We start from the raw sequence: 13,994 nt of genomic DNA, 5'->3' as shown, positions 1-13,994 counted from the left end.
TCAAGAGTTTGGAAACCACCAGCGACACCAGCAACCAACAACGACCTGATCGGCTGAGAAAACAACAGTAGTTGATGACAGACAAATCATAAAAGCTGTGACAATGAACCCTAAAAGACGTGTCTGTAAAATCACCAACAACTTCCAGAAAGCTGGGGTGATGCTCTGACAATCTACTGTCCTCAGGAGACTTTGACACAGAATTACAGATGCTACACAGCAAGATACAAACCTCTGACCAGCTCCAGAAATAGAAAGGCAAGATTAGAGTTTGCCAAAAAGCACAAAGGTGAGTCAGAAGAGTTTTGGAACTGTGTTTATGGACCGATGAGACAAAGATGAACCTTTATCTAAGTGATGGGAAAGCAACAATGTGGAGAAAAAAAGGGAACTGCAATGATCCCAAGCATACAGCCTCATCTGTAAAGCATGGTGGAGGTGGTGTCATGGCATGGGCATGCATGGCTGCCTCTGGAACAGGCCCTCTCAACTTTACTGATGACTTAATGTATGATGACAGTAGCAGAATGAATTTGGAAGGGTACAAAACCATCTTGCCTACCAATATTCAAGAAAATGCCACCAGATTCATTGGGAAGTGCTTCATATTGCATCAGGACAATGACCCAAAACACCCTCCCAGTTCAGTCAAGGAGTTTATAAGGGCAAAGAAATGGAAAGTCTTAGATTGCCCAAGTCAATCTCCAGATTTAAATCTGATTGAACATGAATTTCAGCAGCTGAAGAGGAGAGTAAAGGCAGAAACTCCCCAAAACAAGCAACAATTGGAATTGGCTGCATTAAAGGCTGGGAAAAGTATTTGAAAGGATGAGGATGAGTCTGGTGATGTCTATGGGCCACAGACTCACTGCTGTGAACTAAATAATAGCTTTTAATCTTTTATATCTGTCTTATGTTCAACTGTCCCAATACTTATGCTCACATCAATGAGTGGGATGAACTCTAAAAGTGCTGTTCTTTTTATTTGGTAAAACATCTATGTGTTGAAACAGCTAATAGTAAAATGTGACATTCTGTAGTTTTGTCTCATATTCATCTTTTCATCATATTTGCAAATGTCTTGTCTCCACAGCCAACAGAACAATTTTGTCTTCACTGTTTCAATACTTTTGGAGGGCACTGTACGTACAGGCAGGCCCGGATTTACCTCGTATCGTGACATAGACAAAACAATATTTTGGGCCCCCCTCCCTTATCAATAGGCCTATAAAATATTACCACCCCAGCAAACACAAATATTATATTAATAAAATAAATATATATTTTTAAAAGCATTTAAAAAACATATGTTGACCTCTGTATATTTCAGTCCAAGAAAATGCATTTTCTTGCCACTGAAATACATTTAGAAATATAATTTGGTATATGATGGTTGAACAAAATATATTTACTATTTCAAAAATATATTTAATTGAGCTTCACTGTTTGCAACATATATTTAGCATATATTTAAAATATATTTTGGCCACAAAAAAAAAAAAAAAAAAAAAGAATCGCCATGGGTATGTTGTCTTTTTATATTAAGTTAAATTATTAATAAAATAATGTATTTATTTATTTATTTACCTTTGCTTTGTGGCGCTTTACTTAATAAAATGTAAATAATAATTGTATTTATTTAATATATATATTATTAATGGGCACCGTGCAAAGCTGAGACTTCGAGGGAAATTAGCGTTTAAATTTTTTTTCTGATTTTAAAAATGAATTTCACTCATTGTTCTGTGACGCTGCTTTAAAACGATGCGTACCGTGGAAAACAGAATCGCGTTTGGTCCTTTGAGGCCGCCGTACGGAGGAACACGGCAGTCGACGCGGGCGGGACACAGCGCTGCATGCGAAGCACACGATACCGAACGACAACAGTGAGACACAATGGACCCAGTAGCCAAATACATCTCGCAGAAAATCAGCAAGACGCGGTGGCGGCCAATTTCCCCCGCTTTATTACAGCAGCCGGAGGTGTTCGCCACGGGATCCTGGGACAACGAGGCAGGAGATGAATTCACCTACAACAACAGCACATCTCGCATTCGTGTTTCGTTGTGTGTAACCATCATTCATTGTGTGTTTGCAGAATAACAAAGTGTCGATCTGGTCGGTGGAAGACCATGGAGCCTCTACCATGGACGGAGAGTTTGATGAAGAGCCGCAGTTACTGTGTGACTCTCAGCATGAAGGAGATGTGATGGACCTGCAGGTGAGTGTCAGCAACTTTACTGTATACACTACCCTTCAAGCTAAACCTGATCCAAACAACCTTTTTTTTTACATTACATTCCGAAAGAATATGTGTAACGTGTAAAGAAAACAACACTGGTTTGTTTGTTGAGTAATTTAGGGGAGATCAGGAGCAGCTGTGCTAGCAGTGTTGGGGAGTAACTAAAGTCATTTAATCACAAAATAAATGTATTTGTAATCAGTTACATTTACTGAGAAAAATTGTGTAATTAAATTAGTTACTTATGAAAATGTTAACAATTACAAATGTGACCCTAGAATTGAGATTTCTGAATAAATCTGCAAGAACATCTGCAAGCTGAATAAATAATCTTTCCATTGATGTGTGGGTTGTTAGAATCTGACAATATTTGGCTGAGGTACAACTATTTGAAAATCTGGAATCTGAGCATGCAAAAAAAAAAAAAAATCTAAATATTGAGAAAACCGCCTTTAAAGTTGTCCAAATGAAGTTCTTAGCAATGCATATTACTAAACAAAAATTAAGTTTTGATACATTTACGGTAGAAAATTTACAAAATATCTTCATGGAACATGATCTTTACTTAATATCCTGATGATTTTTGGCATAAGAAAAATCGATCATTTTGACCCATACAATATAGTGTTGTCACGGTACCAAAATTTCAGTATTCGGTACCAATACCAGTGAAAAGCCACGGTTCTCGGTACCAAAGCAAAAATCAAAAACATGCTAATTTTAAAAAACACATTATTTTTTATTAATAAAGTTAAACAAAAATAAACTGTACAAAAATCAGTTAGGGTTTACTGGGGTGTTTCATGATCTTCCTGCAGCCGTAAAAGGAAAATATAATATACTTTAGTGAAGAAATGGGCTGAGTCTGACCAAATGCAACATTAGATCATTCATTGACTCCAGCTAAAATATAACATTTCAGTAGATAACAAACTTTGACACTTATGATAAATTTAGATAAGATTACATATATCTTAAGACAGGTGTATATCAAATAGAAGGAAACTGTAGTATTAAAACACTTTACAGTAAGATTCTATTTGTTAGATAACATGACCTATCAATAAACAATCGTTATATAGCAATTGTTCTTGGGGGTTAATTTCAAAATTTACTAATACATAAAATCAAAAGTTCAATCTGTTAAAATTATTTAATGAACAACGAACAAACATGAATGATCAAGTGTTTTAATTAAATAACATTCAGAAACACTCACTGTATGTTGATGTTAGATAATAACATGAAGTCATGTCAACGAATGGTATCTTATTGTAAAGTCTGTACAGGAGATACAATTTGACTGTACTTTCATTTCATCCAAACTGTGTACATGTTTAATTTTGAAGGGCTTTCAAAACCTGCTAGTTACCCAGCCAAGAATAACAACTAGCGAAATTAGCTAAAAAAAAGCCCCAGAACTGCTTTTCTGATGGACTGATTTGACATAAACACTGTTAACCATTTGTACATTCTCTAACACGCATATTTTAGATTCACAATTCATTTAAAAGCCTCTGGTGTTTGAAAATAGTAAATACCATCATGTCGACATACTGGGTATTAGTCACAACATCTTTGTATTTCTAATACAAAATAAATCAATAATATGTCAAATATTTGTATTTAGAAAAAAACGTCTTAATAAAAGTAGTCACTGTTGCTACATGTTTGGAAAATGATATTTAAACCCACTGTCGTCATAGAAGAGAATGAAGTCTTTAATTTTGAACTAGTTTGATTTGAATAAAAACCATGGTTTGCACAATCTGTGTAGTTTCTAGATCAAGACCGGCTCGTTTCTGCATCTTCAAGCGGGGCTGTGACGATTTTTAAGCTTCAGCCTGACTGTCAGGTATGTGCTTCGTTTGTTTGATGTTTGCAGCAGTCTGATTAATGTCATTATGCACAGCAGATCTGACCATTGTGATTGACGTTTAGGCTCTGTCGTTGGCTCATGTGTGGGAGAGGGCTCATCGATATTCCTGTGATAACGCACCCTGCACTGCAGTAGTGTGCAGAAGCCCTGAGCTAGTGTCAGTGGGTGAGGACGGCCGAGTTATTCTTTACAAGGCAGATCAGACTGAAGTTGTCCGTGTTATTGGTAAGTGTTTTCTGGCTTTCTTTGTAGCATAGACAAATGTAGTTTGTAGTTTCATTATTTTATGCAAAAACTGTTCTGTAATAATTTACCCTCCTGTCATCATGGTCCCAACCTATGTGACTTATTTTATCCATGTAACACAAAAGATGATGTTTTCCATACAATGGAAGTGGATGGTGACCAGTTGCTTGCTTGCTTCCAAAAAAGCACCATATGACTTTCAGGTCTGAAGAATATCGTAGGTTTGAATGTGGAACAACAGACCTTCTCTTTTCTCCTTAAAAAACCTTCCCATCAAGGTCATATATGTAAATAATGAATTCTGTTCCTCACACAAATCTGTAGTATGGATTCAGAAGATGTAGACTACAGAGCGGCAGTCATGTACTTGTGTTATGGTGCTTTTTAAGCTTTACTGATTTAATCATCATTCCTTCTCTCTATGGAGGAAAGCTTTAAGATTCTGCTGTATTTTTGTTAGGGATGCACGATATTATCGGACTGATATCGGAATCGGCCGATATTGGCTTTAAATGTAAATATCGGCATCGGCCCGATATGAAAAATTATGCCGATGTGTCTTGCCGATAAGAGGAATACCTTAACTCGTATGTGCTCAGGGTGTGCTAGCGATTAGATCACGTCAGCAGTGTGGCTCATTCTTGATAGAGTATACAGTAGAGATACAGTAATAGCACATGCAGCTGCAGCGGCAGCCTCCCCCGGGTCCTAACACCTGTTTGGTAAGGAGTTTTAATCTGTACTGTTGGCCTACTTCTAATTAAATTAAAACTAAAATAGCCTACAAGTAACATTTAGATGGTGTTTCTGATTAAATAAAGCAGTAATTGATGTCATAAAATGAGTATATTTTGATTTAAAGGTCAGAAGCTATAGTTTACATGAAAAAAAATCACAAACATGACACTTTTAAATTTAATTTAATTTTTTTAAATTACATTTTATTCATTGTGTAATGTTTTATTTTTAAATAAATTCTCTCTTGCTTTAGACAAATGTTACATTTTAAAATCTTTCTGGGGAAAAGAAAATGCAGTGATTGAGATATAGTTTATTTATAGTTATTTTAAAAACTTCAATGTACTGTCAAAAAACCTTCATTATTGTTTAATTCTAACAAACAAGTTCTTGTTAAAAACTAACCAAGATTAAATATATTTTGCTTATAATTTCTGCACAGGAGAGACTTGGTGTTGCTTCCAAACAAAAGGAAATATATCGGTATCGGCCAAAATAAGTTGAAACATATCGGCAAAAATCCAATATCGTGCATCACTAATTTTTGTTTCACTCAAAAACCCCATTTTGGGGTTAACCCATTCTTTAATTACATTTGGCCTGTAATGCATATTAATAGGATTGTGCTATTGCCTTTCAACAGAAAACGCAGATAGCAGTACGATTCATGCCGTGACGTTTCTGAGGACGACTGAGGTTCTCACTGTTAACTCCATCGGTCAGCTGAAGATGTGGGACTTCAGACAGCAGAGTGACAGTCCTGCACAAATTCTCTCTCTGTATGATCTACTCATACTAGTTTAAGAAACCATATTAGCATCATTCTTCAAAGAAAAACTGTTCATTTGAATCTCCAGAAAGCTGAAGAACATGTCCGTTCACACCAGAATAAAAAAAAATCATATTTTGCATGAGAAAAGTATATTTTCTAGGACAATTGTGACAATATTTTCCAAATTCTCATTACAATATTAATATTCTCAATATATCCACTTTCACAAATTGCTATTTACCTGTTCGAATAAACATTATTGATAGATTTTTTTTTCTTCCTGCCAATGTTTTAACATCTTAAGATAAGATGACATCTTAAGATGCCGGCATTTTGAGTCCTTTTGACATTCATCTCAATATCCAAAATTGGTCTACTTTATCTGAATTCTCTCTAGTTAGAGCATTTAAAAGCTGGCTCTTAACTTGTTTTCTCTACTCATGCAGCACTGGGGACAGAGTGCCCTTGCACTGTGTGGATAAACACCCAAACCAGCAGCACATAGTGGCCACCGGAGGACAGGATGGGATGCTGTGTATCTGGGATGTGAGACAGGGCAATACACCCTTCTCTCTCATAGAGGCCCATTCTGCAGAAAGTGAGTACCCTTTGAATTCAGTAGATTTTTAACAAATAAATATGCTTTGACTTTCATATTTCCACTGCTGTTAAAAACTCCTCCTTCCACCTCCGTAATATTGCACGTCTCACTCTACACAGTGGCAAGAAAGATAACAGGTATTGCAGTAGGAATGACCTTATTCATGAATAAGGCCAGTTTAAATTAGCAAGAAGCGTATATCATAATAAGGACAAAAGAAAATGAACAATGTCATCCTGTGCACATGAAATGTCAAATCTTAATGTAAAAAACCTGATAATTAGTCAGAAGCATTTGGCACTGATTCTGATGGGGGGTTTCTTTCTCCACAGTGTGGGAAGTACATTTTCATCCATCAAACCCCAATCACCTATTTACATGCTCGGAGGATGGATCTCTGCTCCACTGGGAGACGACTTCAGGATCAGACATGAGCACACTCCTACAGAGTAAGCCAAGACTCCATCACAACTACAATAATACTAATAACAATCTAGCTATCTGATTTTCATCTTAAATGTTGATTACACTTTTTGATAGTCCACTTTAGACAATCTACTAACTATAAATAACTTTGTAACTACATGTCAACTAATTCTCATTCATTTGCAACTACATGTCTACTAACTCTCAGTAGGGTAGGTTTAGGGTTAGTAGAATAAGTTGACATATACTTGCAAAGCTTCTCATAGTCAATATGTTTTATGTTGTGGACCCATCAAAGTGTTAGAAGATATTAAGCAGACAGTCTACTAATACTCTAATGACTGCTAGTTGACATGTAGTTGCAAAGTTACTTACTGTTAGTAGAATGTCTAAAGTGGACTATCAAACAAAGTGTTACCTAAATGTTTTTATCGTTCAGATCTGATTCAGTATGCGCATTGCATTTATACTTGACTGTGTAAATGTCTCTGCAAAACAAAAAAAAGGTAACACTTGGTTTTAAGGTTGTCCTTGTTACATGTGTTACATGTACTTACTATTATAATAACAATAAATTATGCATAATTGCATGCAAGTAACCCTAACCATATAGTAGTAAGTACATGTAGTTAATTAATATACTCAGTACTTAAATGTTACACTGTAACAAGGACACCTTGAAATAAAGTGCAACCCAAAAAAATGTACTATCCTTGTTTATGATGGAGTTGCTACATCCACATCTCATTCATGATTGTGATGTATTTCCACATGCTGATGTAGATCCATTTGAAAAGTAGGAAAGTTATCATATTTAACAACCAGATTGGCCAAGTCATGTCTTCTATGCCATGTACACACTGCAGCTAAATTTGGTTGACCTTTTAGTGCTTAATCCTGCACACAAACAGTTAAGTCATTTACAGGGGTGACAACTGCATTTTACAACCAAATTAACTGCATTTGCAGAAAGTCTGTGCAGTGTGTATGGAACCGAATTAAGCAATTAGTTGTTAATGGTGCATCTAAATGAGTAGCATAGTTGTGTCTCTCTTCTGTATGCACAGTGCAAGAAATCTCCGTGAACAAGGTATGTTTTGACTCATTTGTGTTGCCAGATCTTGGTATAAATAGCACATAACCAATATAAAACTCATACATTACCTTATATTTTCATGACCCATGACGCTGCAGTAGAGGACATGTTTTTATGGGTTTACTTTTGGAATTTGTGGGTTTTGAAATACAACGTTAATTTTTGTTGCATACAGTTATGTAATTGTAATTTATTATTGATTGCTTCTATTGTCATCATTTGTAAGTCGCTTTGGATAAAAGCATCTGCTAAATGTAAAATGTAAATCCAAATGCGTCATCTTGGAAATAAGCCACATGCACCTGCCTACTTTATTAACTCCATAAACTGGATCGCTTTATGAGCTGAGACCAAACAACAGCCCCAAAGATGTGTAACAAATGTTGCTTATGTTAAGTGAACAAGGCTTCTTTGGTCAAAAATAGCTGGTACTATATGTGTGAGACTGCAAATGTTGCTATGGTGTCAGTCATCACAATTTTGAGTTCTGCTCCATACACACACAAAACTATAATTTAGGGGATTCGCTCCTGTTTTTTTTTAATGCGGTTGTCACTCCTGAGACTTTACAGTGTGTACGTAGCCTGTGATAGCCAGGGATTTAAAGTACTGTAAAAATTTCTGCTGCCCTCTTTATCTATTTTCATAGTGTCTTTTTTTTAAGCTTAGGTTTGGTCAAGGCAAAAATACTACTTCTGAAGGTGGATAAAGGATGCATAAAGCTGCCGTTTCATCAAAGCTTTTGATCCTTTGTTTGTTTTTCTCATATTTCACACATTTATATAATGAGCTTTCTAGGATTCAGTCCTGAAGTTGTATAACACTTGTGCATGAGAAGTAAAGCTAAACAGCTTGGTCAGAGCATATGGACTACTAAAGCTACTATGACCATGAAGGTTTTATTCTGAATTTGTAGTCCGTATACGCTTACTCATTTTATTATATATATATATATATATATATATATATATATATATATATATATATATATATATATATATATATATATATATATATATTTATTTTTTTATTATTATTGTATCTTCATCTAATTTTCTGATACCTGGTTTGTTTCAGGGGGCTGGAACAGCAGGGTCGTCTCACATAGTGGCGTGCCGCTGGCAGGGGAGAATGACTCTGTGGTCAGCGCCTGGCTTGCTGGGGACTCCAGCAAAAATAGACTGGAGGCAACTCATATGCTGCCCAGCCAGACACTGTCTGTCAACAGCCTTGATGTGCTTGAGCAGTGTTTAGTGTGCGGGACTGATGGAGAGGCCGTGTACGTCCACAGAAAAGTTCCTGTTTGATTGCTGACCAAAAACATGTATGAAAGAGATTGCTTGGAATATTTTTATATACTAAAGTTTTTTGTTCAGTTGTTAGAAATTGAGTTAAGTCATCAAAATGGCAATATGTACAGCCTTTCTGTGTCATGTTCTGTTGAAGCACTCTGCGAGTTTTGGATACAATGATTGGGACCGTAATAAAAGTTTATCATGCGTCTTTCAGAATTAATTGACCTATAAGTGGTGTTTTGTAAAGCCAATATTTATTGGTTGTTAAACCTGTAGCATGGGCTTCGTGTAGCTACGATGCTTGAACAAATGAATCAGGTGAGTCAATAATTCATAAACACTGGAAAGAATAAAGTTTACAAGAGACTGTATATTTTACTACCTTTTGAAATGTAATATATCTATGTCATAAATTTAAGTGAGTTTTTGCTTTTTCTGAAAACAAGACAGTTTGAACTTGATTTAAGAATTTGTAGATATTTTGGCTGGAAACAAGACAAAAAAAATCTAAGTAAGAAAAGCATTTTTTGCAGTGTGTGAAGTGAAATAATGTGTGAGAGTACAAATATACATTTTTCATATGCGTTAATCTGCTGCTGTCGTATGTGCATTCATGAGTACAAGCTCGACATAAAGCTTGATATAAGCATTTTGTAAAATTCAAAGACAGAATCACAGATCACGTCTCGTCTGTGTTTCACAACACGCTTTCATCACACTTCACAGCGTGCTCTTGTGTATGTCTAGTGTAAGCACATGAACATATGACAGTTTATAGTTTAAAAAATTTGTATTTTTCTTACAAGACATTGATTCCTTAGATGAGGTTATGTGGATTACTGTTGTGATCATTTTGTGTAGTTTTTGAAGTGTCAATTTTTGACATCAATTATATGGATTCAGAAAGATGTATTACATTTATAAAAATCTGGTGAAAGATCATCATAATACATCTGAGACTACTTTAGAGAATTTTTATATTTTGGTGCATTATCCCTTCAAAGAGCTTTCCTCCAGCATTACACAGATAACTTAAGTTTAAGGCAAACCTGACAAAAAATTTTCAATTTCTTTAAAGCATTTTTATTAGAGAGTGATGGTCTGTCCAGATGATAGTGGTAACTATCCTTCTGGCTTTTGATCCTCAAGAGTGGTCTTACACAGCCTCCGTGCACATCGTCAGCTCTGAGGCCGCAGTGGTGGAGTGTCTGTGTGCAGCGGGAGCTCATAGTTCATGCACATTTACTGTACGTTGGCAAATTACTTCCAGAAAGGAGTCCAGGTTAGTTCTCTTCTGTCTGTCAAGAAGCATGGGAAAGAAACACACACAAACATTTTCAATTTCAGAAGAGTACAATTGTTGTTTTATTATTTATTTTTTATTTGAATTATCAGAAAAAAAATATTATGTATTTGTGTGTACTGTGTAATTTGTGTTAAGCATTATGGCATGACTTTCATTTAACTTCTCAGTTAAGCTCTTAAGGAGTCATTTAACTGTGGTAGTGATACACATCAGCTAATAGCAATTAGGGTTGCCACTGAACTAAATTATTATGAATTGAACAAAACCTTACAGATTTCAGAAATGTCCTTAACACCGCAGAACTAATTAACTCCAATTTGCCACTAAAGTATATCCAACTTTACTCGCATACTGTACACTCACATAAAGCATTATATACTACATTGCAAATCTCAACTGATTATACGCTGAATGTAAACAATCCAATCCAATGTAATGTAAACATTGCCCCCCCCTTGCTGTTAATGACAGTCATTATAGGAGAATAACAGACCTTTGAAGGTTGAGTCTAACATGGTATCCTGCAAAGTTATCCACTGCCTCCCATGTAGTAAATTACACACCCCTTAAATCACATCTACTGACTTGAAGAAAAGGAAACAAACAAAATAAAATAAAATGCTATATTACAAAATAGTTTTTAGTAACAGTTCTCTGCTAAAACTTTACAAATGATCAAGCATTAAAAACTTTACCAAGCTGATGAGCCGCCACTTGGATATCATGTCTTTATTACTATTTTTTATCATATTTACAGTTTTGAGCTAAGTCACGCACCCTGTGGAGAGCAAGCTAAGCTGTGAGATCAGCCAAGAATGTGTTTCTTTGGGAAGGAGTCCAAAGACAGACGAGAATTGTACATGTACTACAGCGAGGATAGTCTGCTCCCAATAAGTCATATCTGAAGTCACTATCAATGACTTCCCTCATTTTAGTTTGTATTCCTGAGTGGTGCATCTTCCTGTGCATTTCAGAGGAATATCCTACATCCTCATTGGTGCCCACAGAAACATGCATTGTCTGAAGTAGCTACCTGAACTAGGAGCTGAAATAAGAGGCTTGCAAGGACTTGGTGGATAAAGCCAGTTTTGTGAAAACTGCAGCTTCATTTGTCCTGTGCTGTCACAAAGACACTGTACTATCCACTTCTGGTCTGCTGGTTTAATTACACAACAAAATTGCTTGGGGAAAAAAAGTATGGAGGCCTCAGGTTAATGTCTGGTGTGTGAGGTACACTTTGTGGAGCTCCTTGCTGCTTTTAGGTGTAACTGGGTCATTGTGGGCCAGTAGCTGTTGATGGATGTGATTGTGCAGCTTCAGGATGACTCACAAATAATGTTGTGGGAGGAGATGTAAGCGGATCCACAGATTTTCAGCCTTGTTCTGAAACAATAGTGAAAAAGATTTCGTCCAACCGCACCCCAGACTTTTGCACCACACTGGTGATAAAACTCTTGGATATGTCTGTCAGGTGTTCAGTGAAACCCTCATCAGTCCATTAGAAACAACTTTAGGGCTGCACATCTTGGTTAAGGGAGCAACCACACTTGAAAAGTTCTTACAGAAACGTATGTAATATCCAGCCATCTCTAAAAACCATTGCAATTCCCGATAGCGGTCACTTATGTCTACTGGATGCAACGCTAAAACGTAAATAAAAAGTGTTTATTTCACAGCAGCACATACATTTCTCAAACATTCACGAGTAACAGAAACAAAGTCAATCACAGTGATTTTCTCACGCGGACATGTGGAGATTAAGGTACATTATGTCCAAAAACAATTCAGACGGGCTAAAACCAAGCGACTCCAGAAAATGGGACCCCCTCATCCCAATCATTCCCCAAGCAGTAAAAGTAGATTTTAATGTCTGACGCCGGTGCTCCAAAGCACCCTGCAATTCAGGATGATAGGTGCTGGACACAACATGAAGCACCCCTAGAGCTTTCAGTGCATTGCGAAAGATTTTAAACATGGAATCTGAAGCTGGATTGGTTTTATTTAAACCATTTTTGGCAACTCAAAAGTAGTCAAAAATTGACACATCAGCTTTAAACCCTGGCCAAAAGAAGGATTACACTTTATTTTGATGGTCCCTTTTAGAAATTCAGTTGACTACAATTAGTTTTGCAACTACATGTCAACTAGCAGTGATTAGAGTATTGGTAGAGTATTAACAGACTGTTAGTTAAGGGTTAGGTTTAAGGTAACTATAGAGTTACTTATAGTCAGTAGAATGTCAGTTGGTGGACCATCAAAATAAAGTGTTAGCAGATATTAAGCAGATGGTCTACTAATACTCTAATGACTGCTAGTTGACATGTAACTGCGAAGCTACTTATAGTCGGTAACATGTCTAAAGTGGACCATCAAATTAAAGTGTTACCAAAAGAAGTCTGAATCAAATTTGTTTCATAATGGACATATTTTGCAACCTTAACACTGTTATTGAACTGAACTGAATCAACACTGAACTGACTCAAGCTAAATAATGACACTGTTGTCTTCTGTGAAGCTGAGCTTGAAGTGCCCCTATTATGCCATTTTTAAGGTTGCTAATATTGTTTTATGAGTCTCCTAAAACAGGTTTACATGAATGCAAGGTCAAAAATCACTTTAGTTTTCACAATAGATTTATAGAAATAGATTTAATTTTAAGTAATTTCTAAATGATTCGTAAACGACTCGTGCGAAGCAGTTTGAAGAATCAGTCTCTCTAAATCCCGCCTTTCCGTGAGCCCTCACTGCTGTGATTGGTCAGATGGCGCAGTCCTTTGTGATTGGTCTTTCTCCAGTAAAACCATTACAAAATTCCTTTTTGTAGTGTGCTTTGGGCATTTTTTCCAATAGGATTTAACATCCCACCAATAGAATCCATCACATACCAGTAGACACCATTATAGTTTCCATTAAAACCAATACAATTCCCATTAAATCCATTACATTTTCTATTGTGTTTTGGGCAGGGTTCTATTGTTTTTTTTCAGCAGGGTGATAGCATTGTCATTGTTATAATTTTATATGTGCTTGTGTGGGAACTGTATCAGAATACCAAGCGAAGGTGAAAACCTGCCGCGAAGTATGCCAGGTAGTATAATACGTTTCTGCAATAGTTAGTTTTTGACACCTCTTACAGAGAAATAAGTGTAACATTATGGAATGCTAGCACATAGTTTGCATTACTTGTAAAGTTTTTTCTCTTAAAAACAAGGTCTTTGGTGTTGTTACCTGTTAAAACAACTTCTAATATTTCTGTTATAATTTTCTGGAGAGTAATTGTCATAATTTCCTCCTTAGGATCTAAGACGAATTAACCAGATTCCTGTCCCTCCAATATGCATGGTACACCATCCAGGCTTTGAGCTCAACTGCTTAAATCCATATGCAGAACAT

General features: G+C 36.1%; 1 protein-coding gene across 1 annotated transcript; it reads left to right on the top strand.

Annotated features, from left to right (window-relative positions):
- Positions 1-1,779: 1,779 nt before the first annotated feature.
- Positions 1,780-9,783, top strand: nup43 (nucleoporin 43). Its single transcript, XM_058754842.1, has 8 exons — positions 1,780-2,013; positions 2,099-2,221; positions 4,020-4,097; positions 4,184-4,346; positions 5,749-5,884; positions 6,324-6,475; positions 6,811-6,927; positions 9,078-9,783. Exons 1-8 carry the CDS (start codon positions 1,897-1,899, stop codon positions 9,305-9,307), a joined length of 1,116 nt encoding a protein of 371 aa, XP_058610825.1. The 5' UTR covers positions 1,780-1,896; the 3' UTR covers positions 9,308-9,783.
- The last annotated feature ends 4,211 nt before the right edge of the window (positions 9,784-13,994 follow it).

Source organism: Onychostoma macrolepis, chromosome 20 (genome assembly GCF_012432095.1).
Source record: "Onychostoma macrolepis isolate SWU-2019 chromosome 20, ASM1243209v1, whole genome shotgun sequence".
NCBI lineage: Eukaryota > Metazoa > Chordata > Actinopteri > Cypriniformes > Cyprinidae > Onychostoma > Onychostoma macrolepis.
This window is presented reverse-complemented; position numbering and strand designations above follow the sequence as displayed.